The sequence below is a fragment of the Gallus gallus genome, chromosome 1 (genome assembly GCF_016699485.2).
Source record: "Gallus gallus isolate bGalGal1 chromosome 1, bGalGal1.mat.broiler.GRCg7b, whole genome shotgun sequence".
NCBI classification, from domain to species: domain Eukaryota; kingdom Metazoa; phylum Chordata; class Aves; order Galliformes; family Phasianidae; genus Gallus; species Gallus gallus.
This window is the reverse complement of record NC_052532.1, coordinates 130,566,405-130,583,909: the sequence shown is the minus strand read 5'-3', so window position 1 is coordinate 130,583,909 and position 17,505 is coordinate 130,566,405. Positions and strand designations below refer to the sequence as shown.

Here is a 17,505-nt window from a genome sequence, read left to right as displayed (position 1 = left end):
TCAAGATATGTGCAAAGTTATTATTTATCAACTCTATTTTTCTTATTTTAGCCTGTGACCAGTCCTGCAGAACTCCTATACGGCAAGAGTAACAGTAACCAGCTGAATGAGGCAGTAAGTGTATGTGGAATTACCTACCCAAACACGCACTTCAGAAAGACGTAACTAAACATTGCAATTTAGAGATGAAAATAACACAGATAGAGAGAAGTAAACTTTTTCTTACAATCTCTGATGCCTGCTGGGTTTTTTTTTGGGGGGGGGGGAGGGGTATGTCGGGTTTTTTTACTCTTGGTTTGACCACACCACAGAGATTTTAACTATAAAAATCGCTTGCGTTTGAGCTTTGTTCAGAAACTTGCTCGGTAATTGTGGAAGCTGTTAAGCGTATTTCATCCGTCCGCTGGGCAAAGCACAAGTTATTTCCTGTAATAAATGTCAGTGTACGTGTTAGTAGGCTGTATACAGATCAAAAGATGGTATTTATAACTGCCTTGCGTTTGCCTTCACCTCTGTTCTTGTTTTGTGCTCTGCAGAATTCAAAGGGTTGCTATGGATAACTGTTCTTCCACCTGATGTGTTATTCTGCAGACCCTGCGAGTCTCACAAGGACAAAGCCTCTCTGCCATAGAATTAAATATTTATACAGTGACCTACTGCAGGGATCCCGCTTTAGCAGGAAGGCTGGACTCCAGAGGCCCCTTGCAGCCCCTATGGTTCTGTGTGGTTCTGTGAGATGTGTGCCACACAGTAGCTCTGTGGAGCAGGACGGCTTCTCACAGCTCAGCTCTGCCGGGGTCTGTGCTGTGTCCACACTGCCTTTCAAATATGTCAGGGCCAGGAGTTACACTGCCTCTGAGGGCGCGATGCCCCCTGTGCTGCCCGAAGAACACCAAACCGGCAGCGGCAGGGCCCGAGGGAAGGGCTCGGAGCTGCCTCAGAGGAGGCTCAAGCTGGGACCCCTCTCAGGCCCTCCCGCTGCCCGCACGGAGTCCGCGCCTCACGCAGCGCCGTGCCGTGTCGTGACGTCAGAGTACGTGTGCATGTGGAGGGAGGGGAACGGGATGGTATGACGTCATCCTGCTGCCGTCCCCGCGGCGGGCCCAGCGCGGAGCCGCCCTCGGCGGGCGGGGCGCGCAGCGCGGGGCGGTCCCGGCGCAGAACTGCCGCCGGCAGCGCTGGGCCCGGGCGACCGCGATGCGGATGGCGGTCGGTGCGGCAGCGGGGGACGGGGCGGCGCAGAGCCCCGGCCCCGCCGCCGTGTCTCTGGGCTTGAGCGTGGCCGTGGTGTCCAGCCTGGTGAACGGCTCCACCTTCGTCCTGCAGAAGAAAGGGATCGTGCGGGCCCGCGGGCGAGGTAGGGGCCCCGCCGCCCCGGGCGCTGCAGTGCGGGGGAGCGCCGCGGCGGGTTCCCGGCCCCCTGCGGCACGGCGGCGCCGAGCCTCGCCTGCCGCGGGCACGCCGGGTTGCCCCGGGCGCGGCCAGGGAAGCCCGGCGGTGGGCGGGGCGGGCCGGGGGCACCTTGCGGGCGGCCGCGAGCTGCGGTGCGGGGAAGGAGCGCGGTGGGCTCGTTGTCTCCGGTGAGAGACGGAGGGCGCGTTCGGCGCAGTCATCGGCACCGCTCCCCAGCACGCGTGTCTGCTGTCCCGCTGCCGCGCAGCGCTGGGCACCGCGCCTCTGCCGGCACGCGTTGCTCTTTCGCTTCCGTGCGGCACCGCCGTGCTGTGTCGCTGGTCGGGCCGTTCTGGTTCGTTCTTCGGTGGGGCCATTCTGAGCTACAGCAGCCGCGTGGTGGTTTCCTCTGGTGGAGGAAGGCGCGCCCACAGCGTGAAGTCTCTGCTCCTGCTCTCGTGTTGAAAATCCCATCCCTCGTTATTGTTTTCCGATGTAAACCCACTCAGGAGCTTACGGTACTGCCTGAGCAGCCTGGCCAGAACACAGGTGCGAGTTCACGGGGCGTGGAGGTCTTCTGTGTTTTGTGCTGCAAATGGAGCTCCCCAGAGCGCGCAGCCTGCAAACAGCAGTTTGCTGCTTTTGCATCTCGGTGCTTGGAGTAGGGAAACTGCAGTGTGTGTGTGTGTGGATGCAGTGGAGCAGAGCAAACTTCCAGCTCTGCTAGCAGCAGCTGACAGCCTGCTCTAACAAGTTGTTACGCTTCCTACAGTGACTTCACGTTAAGGGTCTCGGGTAAACGGCTGTCTTGCAGGTGTGCTCTCCCTTCAAGATGGCTGTAATCTATTTTTATTGCCCGTAGAGAAAATACACTGCATCATAACTACAAAGCTTTTCGTAAGGGAAACAAAGGAGAAAGGGAAGACTTTCCAGCCCAGCCCCGGTGAAGGAGCTTTCCACCTTGTGGTTCAGTTGGGCCTCATTACCTCAGTAGTGTCCTGAGTTAGGTGGCTGATGGGAGTGTGTTTGCGTGGGTGCTGTGTCACAGCTGTGAAACATCTGCTCTGAAGACACGGCTGAGTTTTACCTGTGTGTCTTTCCAAGTGTTTCCTGCCTCTGTGCACTGGAGGTTGGACTAGGTGACCTTTAAAGCTTCCTTCCAACTCAATTGGTTCTATGAGACGTGCAGCCAAATACCCTCAGTTTCTCTCTATTTAATGTTGTGAAGCCGTGTAGCTCTTCCTCGAACCCAGCAGTCAGAATGAAGAGCCCGAGATGTTCGGTGTCGGATGATGTCTTTTTTCCACTGGCTTCAGTAGGTGCTGTATAATTAACAAGGAGGCACTGCAAGTCTTTTCTGTGATCTCTCCTGAGTCAATAATATCGTGTCATTGCAATTAGTAATCCTCAGAAACAGCAGCGGGTGGCAAATATTTTGCAAAGTTATCTTACTTGAGTCAATATTTTCTGTAATTTGTGCCCCCGAGTGTTTTTATTTTATATGCAATAACAAAAGTCTAAAAAATGATTACTCCCACTCTAAAGCTGGCCATTTTCATTAGTCATTTTCCATCTCGCTTCAATTATGTAGTGTGATTTCCATGCGCTTAATATTTCATAAGTCTCCAGAGTTCCAGATTATTATATCTTTCTTTCATTTGGGATTTCAGAATGCTTGCTGTAGAATCGTAGAATGGCTTAGGTTGGAAGGGACCTGAAAGATCACGCAGTTCCAACCCCGTGCCGTGAGCAGGGCTGCCTCCAGGGGTGGGGCACCACAGCTTCTCTGGGCAGCTGTGCCAGCGCCTCACCGCCCTCTGAGTGAAGAATTTTCTCTTCATATCTAATCTAAATCCCCCCTCTTTTAGTTTAAAGCCGTTCCCCCTTATCCTGTCACTATTAGACTATATAAAAAATTGGTCTTCCTCCCGTTTATAAGCTCCCTTCAGGTACTGGAAGACCACAGTGAGGTCTCCCCCAGAGCCTTCTCCTCTCCAGACTAGACAAGCTCAAGTCTCTCAGTCTTTCTTCATAGGAGAAATGTGCTCACTGCAATACTGCCTATTGGTCCAACACATCTTGAAAGAGAGTGTTTTCCCAAGCAAAGGCAAAGTGGAGTTGCTGGAGAGGCTGGCATCATGTTATTCTTATATTCTGCTCAAGTCATGTTTGGTGGGGGGCTAGCATTTGGTATAGTAGGTAGTGATTAGCATTGATGCTCTACAAAAACAGAGCTGATAAAGTGTGGTAGACAGGTTCCCCGGTGAACTCCACATCAAACTTCAACGTCTAACCATGAAAATAGTCATCCTTGAGCTGGGAAGGCCCAGGAAGACCATCCTGAGTTTTTATACTGCTTGGAAGCATGCTGGTATGTCAGTAATTCAGAGGTTTCAATCGCAGCATTTTCCAGATATTCAAATGCAGAAGGATCTGTCCACACTACCATGCTACCAAATCTGCTTGCAAGACAGATTCTTGATAGAACTTCATTGGAGCTATGTTAACAAACTAATTTATACAAATAATGCTTTGTTTCCATATGTTTCCCGCTCTCCTGGTAGTGGCTCCTATGTGTATATTAAACTTCCTTCAGAGTGGCGTTTGCTGGCATTTTGGACACCTTTCAAAGTCATATAGCATTAGTGTTGCATAGGTATTCCAATCTGGAAATCAGAGCCTCTGGCTGGTATGTTCCCTTGAGAAGCTCTGGCTTGGGCAGTTTCATTTGCCCTGCAGGCCAGGTCTGGGCACCTTCCATCTCCTCTCTTGTTTTCCTCCCACTCGGCTGCCTCGAGGAGAAAGGTTAAGGTAAAAGTCCTTAATAGCTGAGAGTATTGAAATTGTTCTATTTTGTTGTTCTGATAATGCAGTTTCATATTTTTCTAATACATCTTTGTATACTTCCTCTCCCAGGTACTTCATACTTGACAGATATAGTATGGTGGTCTGGCACTATTGCAAGTAAGTATCTTAAATGGTTGGATTCTGTTTAATTTTTTTTCTTTTTGAAGGGGGAAGTTGTGGTTAGGTGGCAAAATGAGACATCAGAAAACCTGGTTTCTAATCTTGGATCTGGCACTCACTCGTAGTGAAGTTGCTTTCCCTCAGAAAGATCCCGCTTTTACTAAACTGCCCCTCTGGCTGTTCTGTCCGATGGTGTTAGAAAAGGAGAAGAGCTGGGATAAACCCAGATCAGATGGTTTTTTCCTGGATTTTCTCAACCATCTGATACTTGCAGCTCTTGGCACCCACACACTGCTCTGACCGGATTCTTGCATGTTTTCTGTCTCTGGGTTGCACTGGTACACCCAGTTTTTAATAAAAGTCAAAGCTGAATAAGAAATTGTAGCTCTGCACAAAGGGGCTCATTGAGCACATGTTATGTTTTACATCAGAAAGCACTTAGCCTGAATTTAAAAAACAGTATCTTTTTCTGGTTTCATAGCTTCAGTTTTGGCGTTGTTTTTATTTGCAGAGTTAATACAAAGCCTTACGTGGTGCTGCTTCTAAGATCTGTGCAATTCTAGTCTTAGTGTCTTTGCAAGTTAACCTCACACTAAGTTCACTCTCTGGTTTCAATCCATGCAGAGTAACTAGCTTTCTCCTTACGTAGTTCAGTCCTAGTCTTACCCACAGGAGTTTGAAGGCAGAACTAGTTTATAGACACTAGTGCAGCCTTCTGTAGATTAATTGGTAATGTTTTGATGCTGTTTCTGGGCAGCATATCAGTCCAGTTATATCCCTTGCTGTGATGCAACAAAGTACTTTGTTGTCCTCAGGCTGTACAAGAGGAATGGAAACTGATAGATCCCTCGAAGGATGAGATTCACAGCAAGTCTAAGAGCCAACAGAGCTTCTAAAGCAAGTCTTTGGCTAATTCAGGCTGAGTTTAATTAGCGCTTTGTGAGCTTCTGACTCCATGATCACTGCTGCCTAAGAAGCAATAAATCTATGCTTTGGTCACTGTTGTTTGTTCTCTGCGAGGCTTCTGTATTGAAGTTCAGAACAAGTGGTTTACATAGGAGAGTTTTTGGTACAGGAATCAGAGTGAAAGACTTCGTGCTCGAAAGAGCTGCCTGAATCGGCTGAAGGTGCAACAGCTGAAGGGACTGGTTTAGGTTGGCTTTTGTCTATCAGCTAGGTGCAGGTATTTCAAAACACAGCCTCAATTATTTTACGAAGAAACCAATTAAGGACATCATAGGTTCATTATTGCAACACCGTTACAAATTGCAAGAGCAAGGGCTGGGCAGGCAGGCAGCTGTGGCATCTAGGGAGAGGTAATTCTTTGGGAATTAGTTGGGTGAAATTGCGTATTTTTTTCAGTTATGGAATTTGGTGTTAGGACGACTAACAAAGTCAGCATCAACTCTATCAGCTTGTTTTTCCAGTGTTTGTTCAGACACTGCACAAGCATTTCTGTGTTGGCATGCGAACTCAGAGTAACGCTGCCTGGCTATTTGGTGGCCTTGGGATCCACTGGAAGACTTCAAAGGAGGGCTTACAGATTCTACTGAGGGACTTCTTTTTTGACTTTTTAATTTCTTTAACACTAGTCAAGAGAGTGGTTGCAGGTATCTCAGTTGGCTTTATGTTCAGTAGCTAATTGATTAGTTTCAGTGCAAGCTGAACTTTTTTTTTGCGATAAAACGAGGCTGGTAGGTGTACTCTAGGAACATTCCCCATGTGTATCAGCTGTGAATAGATTCAGTCTGTGGGAAGAGGCTGAAGTTTGTTTGCAATAAAGCCCCTGAAGTGCATGGAGCAGACAGCTTTCACTGTTCAGATGTGCTTTTAGCGGTCTCCTTGCAGATGTAGACATGTCAGTGTGCATCAGGCTTTGTGTTGCAATAATTTCTGGAATATCAGTGCTTCTTTTGCAAGCTGGAAGACTGATGTGCCTTCAGGAGCTGAAGTAGTGACTTGATTTACAGCACCGATGTGTCTGGAGATGAATTTCTAACCACTGAGGACTGGATAGGTTGGCAGCAAAGGTCTTCAACAGCAGGTAGATGGTAACTATCCCTGGGATGTGATTTTTTTTTAATTGGTCTTAGTTAATCGTAGCCTGTCGTTCACAGCAGTTACTGTTCTATGGTAATGCTGAAAAGTTTTGGTAAGTTCACTTGGCTTATTACATGTGCAATGTGACTAAAGCTTTGGAGACCTAATTTATGTGTCTTGAGTTGGTGCCACTTATTAGTGTTCTGTGGTCAGAAAGGTGAGTCACCTGATGTACACCAAAAAGAAAAGCGCAAACTTTTGTTGGAATAACTTGGGAACGTGTGAAATCTGCAGATCCACAGCATGCCAGGTGGGTCCTGCCTTCCATACCAGGGGTCCCTCAGACCCATTGGATGCCTTGAGGACCGTGGCGCAGCTGCCCTGTGTGCCTACCAAAGTGCAGAACTGGTGCTGGTAGCTGAGTTACTCTGCTCCCAGGGGCTGAAAGCCTTCCAAAGACCAGTGCTGAGCGAGGGACCAGCTTGTGCTCTAGCAGTGCTGCTCATTAGCTTCTCTGGCTCACTCTTGCATATAGAGAAAGCTTCAGTGACTTCAATTAGTATAATCTTGCCATGTTTGTGGTTTTAAAGTTTGTGTATCTCCTTTGTGCTTCCTGTAGGTTACATAGGTCTTCATTTTTAGTGGTAATGTGAGCTAATCTAGTAAATTAATTAATGTTTGCACTGTGCTTAGCAGGTGTGAAGAGTAGTTTGATGATAACAACATTTGATAGTTGAGGGCAGTGCCAGCGTGAGCAGAAAGACAGTGTGGATTCTTGAGAAGTTTTCAAATGTTTATAAAGGCTCTTAAAGTCAACTTGAAATTTGAGCTGTATGTAATTTGTGTCCAGTCTCAGGGTTTTTGCCAGTTACCAAATTGCAACTGTGTAAGCATCATGTTGACCTATTACAAGCGTACTATAAGCTTAAATGCCAACACTTGCAAAACCATCCAGCCTTTTTCTTTATTTTCTTTTTCAAGTGAAGACTTAAACACATTGTTTGTTGCAGCTGTGGTGTGCAATGATGTGGTAAATTTTAGAACTGGTTTTTAGGGGGCAGAGAGGTGCAAATAAGATCGTGAGGCTGTTAACGTGACTTGGTATGGATATGTTTTTATTACAATCATCAGAAATTTCTTCTGATGTTGTATAATGCTGTGCGAAGTTGATGCATTCTATTCTATATTGAAGAGCTTTTATGTATGTAGTTGATATTTCATTATTAGATTGGTTTGCTGAGTATTGTCCTTATTTTTCCTCCCAAAGGGGTAACACTGCTGTTAGAAACTGTAAGCCAGTGTGTTCATGTTACACGGATGCACACTCTGAACCTGAAAGTATAGATTTTATGTACTTATAGCACTCCCTATATAAAGATATTTGAGTGTAATTAATGAATCTTTCTCATTGATGGTCTTATTTATAGTTCACCGAGAGAAGTTGCAAATAAAATTATTTACTCTTGCATCTTCTTCTATGGCAAATACAAATCCTGTATTAATGTATAAAAACTCCAGCCATTTGGGTTAAGTGCAAAATTAACAAAGCCGAGCAGATCTGTAACATCTGTTTTCCAGTTAAATCAATCTTTCTCAAACAATATTGGGTAACTTTTCATTCCTTCTTTTTACAAAGAGGTTTAAAAACTTATTTCTGGTTCTCTTGACAGTGGCTCTTGGTCAAATAGGAAATTTCTTGGCCTACACTGCAGTCCCAACTGTGTTAGTGACTCCCTTGGGAGCGCTTGGCGTTCCATTTGGGTAAGAGTTTACTTTTCTTGTTTTTATTTGAATGTTGTTACTCCTTAGTGTTAAATAGACTGTGTGATCACTGGATGTCTGCTAAGGAGATGCCAGGTTTATGAGTGTAATGATGAGTTGTAACTTTGCCTTTTCTGCTTTGCCCAGTGAAGTATATGTATATACTGGTGGTAGCAGGAGTGTGGTGAAGAAAGGGTTCCTGAATATCTTCTTTTTTTTATCTGTTCCAGACTGTAGTGATCATTAAACAACTGTTTTTCCCCTTCATTTTGATTATTCTGGACTCTTCAGCTCATTCTTTTACTCACAGTTCCCTTACTATGTAGATCTTTCTCTTTGTTTCACATTTGTTCTCTGCCCTGCTATCCACAATCCACACGTGTTTGTTGATGCTGATTTTAATTCGGTTGGATTTGGCCCAGTTTCCTGAAGTGAGAGACTCCCCTGCAGCTTCTTTGATGTTATGTTCACGTAAGGGGAAGGGCATAAAGAATAAGGCGGTATTCCTGAATGAAGTTTAATATACAGCTAAATATTTTGTGAATATCTAGATACTATCTATGAAACTACTGCAGAGAAAAGGTACAGTTATTTAAAAACAGTGCTGCATGTTGCCTTGAGAACTTTTGCGCTTGCCTACTATTGTCTGATGGATTATCTATCAGACCATAGTGGTTATCTACTTGAGAACATACATTGTGTTGTGTGGGCCAAGTGCCTTTCTGAAGTTTTGTATGCTATGATGCACAGTGGTGCTCTACTCACCACCTATTATTTTATTCTGGGCCACATCGCTTTTAATATTTTGGTCAGCTACTTGTTTGAGAGGAGTCCTTGGATCTTTGTAATCAAAGATCACTTTTATCTCATGGTTGTGTAGCATATACAACATGATATTTCCCCAAATTATTAACAGGTAGTTATCTGTCAATGAGTTTTGTTTCTTGGTGGTTTTTTGGGTTTGCTTTTCCTGAGGTGAAACATCAAGGATAGAGTAAAGCTGAGACTGGGTGAATCATCCCTTTGATAAGTAAGAAGTGTGCTTGGGGGCTATTTGAAGATTCACTCATGTTTGATAATATTGCTTTAAAAAGGAAATCCATATGGCATGTAACTTTTACTGCATTATTAACAGGAGGTATTCAGACTTAATTTTCTTCTTTTTCTTTGTGAAAGGTCCATTTTAGCTTCTTATTTGCTGAAAGAAAAATTGAATATTCTTGGCAAGCTGGGATGTTTGCTGAGCTGTGCTGGGTCTGTTGTTCTCATCATTCATTCCCCAAAGTCTGAGAGTGTAACGACTCAGGCTGAGCTCGAAGAGAAACTTACAAATCCAGGTACTTTGTTCCTTTTTCAACTCGGAATGATTTTGTGAGGCCGATTGAGAGAACATGTGAGGAGGAAACTAGCCACTTATATGACACAGGAGGAGAACACACTGAAGAAAATATGACATGGCAGAGGCAAACTGGTACAGCTTTTGTGTAGGAAAACTGTGACTTGATGTACGTAGGATACCTCAGATTTATTGATACATCTACGCAGAAAGGAAAACATAGGTGCTTTTGAAAAAGTTCTAATTTACAGGAAGCTTAGAACAGTGGCCATTTGAGCTTGTAACGTTCTAAAATTTTGGAAGAGTATATCACTTTCTTAAAGATGAAAGCTTTAATTCTAGGATCTCGATTTACATTGTTTTATACAGAACAAAGAATACTCATTGTCTTTTGTTCTTTAATTCTACTTTCTTTAATTTTTGGTAAATGTTAATTATGTTCCAAATGGATTTTTTTTTTGCATGATAAAGGTGTGTATAAATAGACTGTTGAGATGTATGCTGAGATGCCTATTCTTTTTCATAACACCCCGGAAGTTCCAGGATGACACGTACTGATGCTGACACGTGCCACATCCACTTCTATTTTTCATTCATAAGAGCTAAACTTCCAATTATTGTTACTTTCTTTAATTGCTGTAGGTGAGAGAAACTCGAACCCAACAGCATCAGCTATCTAAAGTCATGGATGAAAGGAAAAAAAAATAAAAAACAACAAAAAAAATTGCAAACAAAGAAAACGTATACTCCTGTCTAAATTTAGTTTATCTGAATAAAAGGAATTAGAAATACATTACTTTCAAGTTTTAAAGCATGCAATATTTTTCACTAGTCCAATTGGTATACTAACACTATAATGTAAATGATATGGCCTCCCGGTTCTTCCATCTGTCCTCTCTGATCTCACTCGGTTAATGGAGTCTATCTTTATGCTTATGCTTTTTGCTGGATCCACATGCTGTGCTTTAGTGAATGAGTGATGAATGAGGTATTATCACAGCTGTCTGTCATATGGGACTTTAAGCCTGATGGAAGGGAGTCCTTTAAATAAAAACAGACAAGAAAAGACATCTGAAGTTCTGTTCAAATGTGCAACTGTCTATTTTACTGCTTGATGATTTGCTTTACACAAAGAACATGAGGACATCATTAGTTTCAGGTGCCCACAACATCACTGAAAGCACAGTGTTTTGGCTCTGTATTCAACAGCAAATCATAGCTGTGATGTATGCTTTAGGTTCATTGACAGGGCATGATTTGCCTGCTAAAATCTTTAGAATGCCAAGAGTTCTTACCTTGCTATTATCTTGTTTTGTTTTCCAGTTTTCGTGGGTTACCTCTGCGTAGTACTGCTAATGCTTCTCCTGCTAATCTTCTGGATAGCTCCAGCTCATGGACCTACTAATATCATGGTTTACATCAGTATTTGCTCTCTCTTGGGCAGTTTCACTGTTCCCAGTACAAAAGGCATTGGGCTGGCTGCTCAAGATATCTTTCACAATAATCCATCAAGTCAAAGGGCTTTGTACCTCTGTCTGGTACTTTTGGCAGTATTAGGATGTAGCATTATCATTCAGTTCAGGTACATCAATAAGGCACTGGAATGTTTTGACTCCTCTGTGTTTGGAGCCATCTACTATGTTGTGTTTACAACTCTAGTCTTGCTGGCTTCAGCCATCCTTTTCAGGGAATGGAGTAATGTAGGAGTGGTCGATTTCTTGGGAATGGCGTGTGGATTCACTACAGTATCTATTGGAATTGTTCTTATACAAGTCTTCAAGGAGTTTAACTTCAATATTGGAGATTTAAATAAACCTAACATGAAGACAGATTAATTTTTTTTTTCTTTTGAGGGGAAACTGGATGGCTCAGGGAAAGATAAAGAGCCTTTCATTTCTAGGTCACTGATTCAAACATGATTCAAGTTGGTAGTCAGCCTGTCATGATTTGGTGGCCTACATGAAATGAATTGGAGGCCTCCATCCAGTTTCAAAGGAACAGTTGTCCATTGTACCCCAGTCAATACAATAAATGACCTTAACTGGAACCATGGATTGAGTTAGCATAGAGACTGATGTATTTCCTTACTTCAAGGGATAATCAATCAGAAGAGATGTGAGGATATTCTGACAGACTTGTGTGTGAATCCTTCTATTATGGCTGCCCCTGAGGTATTGTTTTTGTGGGTAGAAAACATCAGTTTCTAACGCACTCAATCTGACTCCTTTCCGTGAGTGATGTATACCTTAAAAATAAGAGGGAGAAAATGTGAGTTGAACAATCTGTTAATACTGCAATGTGTTCACCGTCAAGGCTATGAATTCTGAGACTAATGTTGGATGAATTATGGACTGCAGATTTGTCCTTTTTAGTGACTGTCTTGGCAATTTGGTCTGCCATGTGGTGAAGACACTGGGGAGTTTTAAATTGAATTCTTTACACAGAGCAGTGAACCTTTAAAATCCTTCACTATTTACTTATCAGCTGATGGTAGTGTTCAGGGTATGCATTTTCCTTTGTAACATGTGCATTAAGACATACCGCATTCACCTGAGAGTTTTTAATTGGGAGCAGACAAAGACTGTAAAAGATATGGAAATGATGCACAGACTCATTGCCTATATGGTGGCTTATTTGTAAGCAGCTCAGAACTATTTCAGTGCCTTTGTAATCCAAAAATACTGCATAAATGTGAATGTATTTGTTTCAGCTGGCCTATATTGGTTTAATAATTCAGTCTCACTGTCAGTACTACTGGACTGTATTCAAATTCTAAACATGTAAAGCATCCAGGAGACACACATTTTGGAAGAATTTACTAGCCTGAATTGAAACTCTTAGATGCTTGGACAGCTTTGTCATAGTTGTAATGGGAAAAGGTAACTTATGAGAGGACTATTTAAAGCCAGCCAACATACCTTGATTCTAATTGACCAAATGCAGGAAGGTATGTTGCAAAGTAGTTAATAAGCAGCAAAAACAAAATAAATGTTTAAGAGACAGAAGAGCATAAAATTTCTCATTGCTCAGAAAAAGAAAAGATGGCCTCGTCCTCTTGTAACATGGGAAAAGGAGATTGAAGCCTGACAAAGCGTAGGCATTCAGAGAGCTGAGTTCAGAAAACCAACTGGAACATACATTCAGATCCACTAACTTATAGACCTTTATGAATAGTTCAGCAATAATATTTTGACAGGTAGTACACAATAGCTTAAGCTGCGAGTGGAATGATTCTGAACTGTTTAGGTTAAACCTTTTAGAGAACATTTGTATGTCAAAAATAGTTAATTTTCACATATTTATATTTGGTAGTTAATCACAAGTCAAAAATTCATGAGGAAAGCTTGAAAAGTAACAAATGTTTGCTTCCATTTCGAGTACAAAACCAGAAATCGTACAGTGGAACTGGGTCTCTGGGTCAGGATGAATTTTTGTGACTGGCTGAGGGCAATACAAATATTGATTAATGGAAGTAATAGTGTCCACTCTGAAGTGGGTTTTGTTTTCATTTTTTTTTGGTGTGAATTAATGCTATCTTAAACCTCACCTATTGCTTGGAAGTCAGTTTGACAACTCTGAACTTTGGACTCATGGTCTGAACTGGCAGAAATGTGCCCTGTTATAGACTGGCACAGAAATTGTGTCTTGGCGTAATAAAATAGCACTAGCAGAAGAGGGGCCATCTTGGATTTGCAGATACTTCATATGATTTCTAGAAAGTTTCAGAATTGTAGATGGGGCAAATTAGACTATGAAAGATAGTTTCTGAACTGTTGATATTGATTGAAGATGGTATATCGGTTATCAGCAGACAATTACGTTTTGTCACACTGGTTCCCTTTTTTTACCGAATTGTACATAAGTTATGAGACCTGTAGTGATCTACTTTTTAAAACGATGTTAGTTGTTTTCTGAAGCAGTCAAATTGTCTTTTCAAAATCCACATTCACGAGTTGTGTGTTGGTTCTGCACTAGCCTTTAATCTCCAAACGCTTCCATAAAGAACTTTCTTTAGGTTAAAGTGATAAAGTCTGTGGTCTTATCTCAGATCTCCTTTGGCCATATTTGTGTGTTTTGTTTTAAAACATTCTTTTTTATTTAGAAAGTGCCTATCCTAGGAAGTACGTTAGGTGCATATGCAAATTATTAGTTAATATTGTATCCACAATAACTTGACTGCCCTGTCTAATTCTTGCCATTTTCTGCAACACACAAACGAGTTTACGTGATGAGCACTCTCTACGCAGAGTAACAATTAAGTAGCAGCCATGTCCTGTGGTCCTTTGGCCATCCTTACAGCTGATAAATGTATGTATAAGTGTCTTCTCCCCGGCTGCTCCTCATCCATGGTGAGCTTTCTAGAAATGTCTGGTTAACCTTGTTGTTTAAAACAGATGTCAAAAGCCAGCACATAAGATGAAAGAAATTCTCGTGGCCTTGCACATCATTTATATCTGCAGCCTTTTACATCGTGAATGCTAAATAATGGAAGCCTTTATTTTTGCTACTTTGTTCAGTATATAACGATGTTCTTTTGAGTACTGCTATACCTGGATCTGGTTCAATTCTAACTTTAGAAGTGTATTAGCATTTTGTTGTCACTGCTGGTATCACTCTTCCTCCCTCCATCCATTCTTCCTCCCTTTTTTGGTCTTTGCCCGTTGCTTTTCTGATTTAAAAGGAGGCACTGTTGAAGTTGAATTTTAGCTGTTCCTTCTTTTTTTTCCCACCTCTGTCAAGTAAGCACTTGAAAAAGACATCTGAGTTCCATCATCTCAGGGAGCAAATGTGCGTAGCTCTTTCCTGAGCTTTCCCTTGTGGAAGTGATGGAGCCTACACGTGTAAAATGGACTCATTACAGTGGTGGGATGCATTTGAGTTAAATTCAGCCCCATACAAAAAGGTGTTTCACTCTGTATGTCTGGCTTCTGTTGTACTTATCAAACATACTTACATGTTACTCACTTGACAATAGCGCTATGATGATTATCCCTTCAGTGTATGGAGGATTTACATGTGTCGCTCCCAATCTTTATTAGGTGTCAAACACAAAAATCCCTCAAATGTTCAGTAGGAAAATAGAAACGTTTTTGATACAACAACCAAAAAAAAAAAATTTGTTACCTTACGTTCTTATGTAAAAATGAAAAATACCTAAGGTTATCTGCTGTACTGACTTTCCAAAACATTATATATGTAAATAGATCCTATTTATTAGTGAGCTGAAACTAACGTTAATGAGAACCTGTCACATCACAGTTTGACAAGTGAGGCTTCCTATTAATAATCTTCGTTTGTATTGAACATACGTATTTTTCTGAGTAACTAGCACTGAAAAATGAAAACACTGGATTTTGTTTGTTGAAATACTAGAATCTGTGAGGTTTAGCTTTGCTTTTTATTTGAAACATAGGGGGTTTGTATTTGAAGAAAGATCTGGGGTTAGTAAGTTTGAGTGCTTAAAACTGGACTCTGCACGTTTTACCCTTCTCTTCTTTCTTCATAAATATAAAGCATTCTACAGATGTTCCTCAGTTGTCTGGCTGAAGCTTCACTGTTAAATCAATTATTAACAAATATTCATCAGTTACCTGATGTCTTTTCTTTACAGAGACCAATCTTTGAAATAATTTTTCGGTGCTACTGAATACAGGGTGAAGTGATGCGGAATGTTAGTATACCATGTGAGGCACCAATGATGTGGAAAGTTATTACTATTAGTGCCCGAGTGTTTCAGACAACAATGTTGAAATGATCACAAAGTTAGAGATTAAGAAATCTTTCTTAAAAGCTGAAAATAAGTGTTTTTGGTGGGTTTTCTTGTGTTTGGTCAGGTTTTTTGTTTTCTTTTTTTCCTCTAAACAGCGACTCTAGAGAGTAGAAAATGTTACACAAATGGGGTATTTTTAACTTAATTCTCTTTTTTTTTCAACTGTGGAACTTTCTTTTCTTACTTCTGTTTTCCTGGAATGTAAATAAACAGTTCTGATGAGATGTGGGGAAAAAGTGGATGGCAACAAATACACAGTGTCAGGTTGCTTCAATGCTATTGCAATATAGTCACTATGGATTACATAAAAATGGTTTATTTTATTAGCTTTCAAATAATGTATACATATATATTTGTTAATGGCTTACCAGTCAAGCTTACTCTTTGCTTTTTAAAAAATAGTTACAGGCATGTTGTATTTGCCTTGTGTAAATTATAAGAGGCTATTTATTAAGTTTTCTGATAACTAATCTATTTATTAATCTGTAATGTTTTAAAATAAATGATTTTATTTCTAGCTCAATGCTTGTTTTGTGACTCCTCCTCTTTATCACACGGTAAAAAAAAAGTACTTTCCCACCCATCTCATTGCCGTGCAGTCTAATCACAGAATCATAGAATGGCCTGGGTCAAAAAGGACCACAGTGATCATCGAGTTTCAACCGCCCTGCTATGTGCAGGGTCACCAACCACCAGACCAGGCTGCCCAGAGCCACATCCAGCCTGGCCTTGAATGCCTCCAGGGATGGGGCATCCACAGCCTCCTTGGGCAACCTGTTCCAGTGTGTCACCACCCTCTGTGTGGAAAAACTTCCTCCTAAGATCTAACCTAAACCTCCCCTGTCCCAGTTCATGAGCCCAAACTATTTTCCTTACTTCTGTAGCCTTGCTTTTACTGGTGATGGAAGATTCTTTCATGTGTACAGATCAATTACCACACAAAGGGCTCAGTCATATGGTGGCATCTACCAAAAACTGTAGCCTTGATGTTTTAATTGCACTTGATGTATGCTCGCATATAAAATAATCACTACTGGTAGAAGTGTTTGGTGGAGCTTGAGTCAGTTCAAACTGGCTTAAAGGTTATTGTATTCTCCTGTCCCGTAGGCTAAGGAAGCCTGTGTGGTCAGTCTAAGTTCTTGTCACAAGAGCTTTCCACAGAAGGAATCACGTCAGAAGATGATGGTGTCCAACCAGCTAATCCTTCATATGAAGTTCATAGCTACTTGTATTAGGTACTGGCACATAAACATGACTTTCAGACATGTCATTTTTCAGATGGTGGGATTTTGATGAGGAACTGTTTCAGTCTTTAGGCTTGTGTCTTAGGGAACAGACCAGTATTATTGCTGGTGATAGTTAAAAGTTTTTTTTAAAACAAGCAAAGTGTCTCCTCTTGAGTATGAAATTTGCATGCGTTGGAAGAGATTGACATGGATTCTTCGCAAGGTATGTGGCTGAAATCTTATTTTTGAAGGTGTTGCTGATATTAATGCAATGTACCAAGATAGGAAGACCAGGAAACTAGAGGTTTCCTTTCTGTATGCAGCATCTCTGATTTTCTTTTCTTTTTTTTTTTTAATTTCTTTTTATTTTTAAGTGAGTATAGCACTGTTACCGCTGAAGTCGGTGACATAACCAGTCATGAGTGTATGTATCTCATCCCCACGTCTCATGTGAGGAGGATGTTAAAAAGACCAAAATCTGATAGTGCCATTTTCTCTTTATTTATCAAGAGGTGGTGGAGGAGAGGGGGGAAAAAAAAAACGTGCTTTTGATTTTTCTGACGCGTTTTTTATTGTTTTTGTTCTTATTTTTGAGATCTTAAGTTTATTAAGTTGCATCTGGGAGTGCAACCCCTGTAGGAACAGACTTGCAGATACGGATCCTTTGTTCTGCTCAGCTGTCTTGGTTAAATGCAGCAGGGACATGGCCACCAGAGGCCGTTACAGCTGCCTGATTTCCTCATCAGTTTTCTGCCATCTACAGACAGCACTGGATTTAGCACCCTGGTGGGATGCTTTAAAACTCTGCCAGCTGGTGATATTCTGCCAAAGGATACCAGACAGCAGCTCTGGGTAGATAGCTTTTTTATCACAATCCTTCCACTGTTTGTATGGAGTTGGAAATTGTTGCACAAGAGTCAGCTAGCTCATATGCAGCACAAACCTGCTAGCCTGTTAATGTTTCCCAAGGTTGTGTGGGTGGCAGCCTTGGTCTTTGTCCTTAAACCTTGAGG

The 17,505-nt window shown here is 41.9% G+C and overlaps 1 protein-coding gene across 1 annotated transcript; it reads left to right on the top strand.

Annotated features, from left to right (window-relative positions):
• Positions 1 to 1,186: 1,186 nt before the first annotated feature.
• Positions 1,187 to 15,789, top strand: NIPA1 (non imprinted in Prader-Willi/Angelman syndrome 1). The gene is made up of 5 exons (XM_015277766.4): positions 1,187 to 1,357; positions 4,309 to 4,356; positions 8,070 to 8,160; positions 9,337 to 9,497; positions 10,820 to 15,789. Exons 1-5 carry the CDS (start codon positions 1,198 to 1,200, stop codon positions 11,329 to 11,331), a joined length of 972 nt encoding a protein of 323 aa, XP_015133252.1. The 5' UTR covers positions 1,187 to 1,197; the 3' UTR covers positions 11,332 to 15,789.
• Positions 15,790 to 17,505: the final 1,716 nt, after the last annotated feature.

Excerpts from the sequence above, each read along its gene's own strand:
- NIPA1 (XM_015277766.4), top strand. The coding sequence starts at position 1,198 with ATGCGGATGGCGGTCGGTGCGGCAGCGGGGGACGGGGCGGCGCAGAGC. Across the intron at positions 8,161-9,336 it reads GCGCTTGGCGTTCCATTTGG|GTCCATTTTAGCTTCTTATT; the intron begins GTAAGAGTTTAC and ends TCTTTGTGAAAG. Across the intron at positions 9,498-10,819 it reads AGAGAAACTTACAAATCCAG|TTTTCGTGGGTTACCTCTGC; the intron begins GTACTTTGTTCC and ends TTTGTTTTCCAG.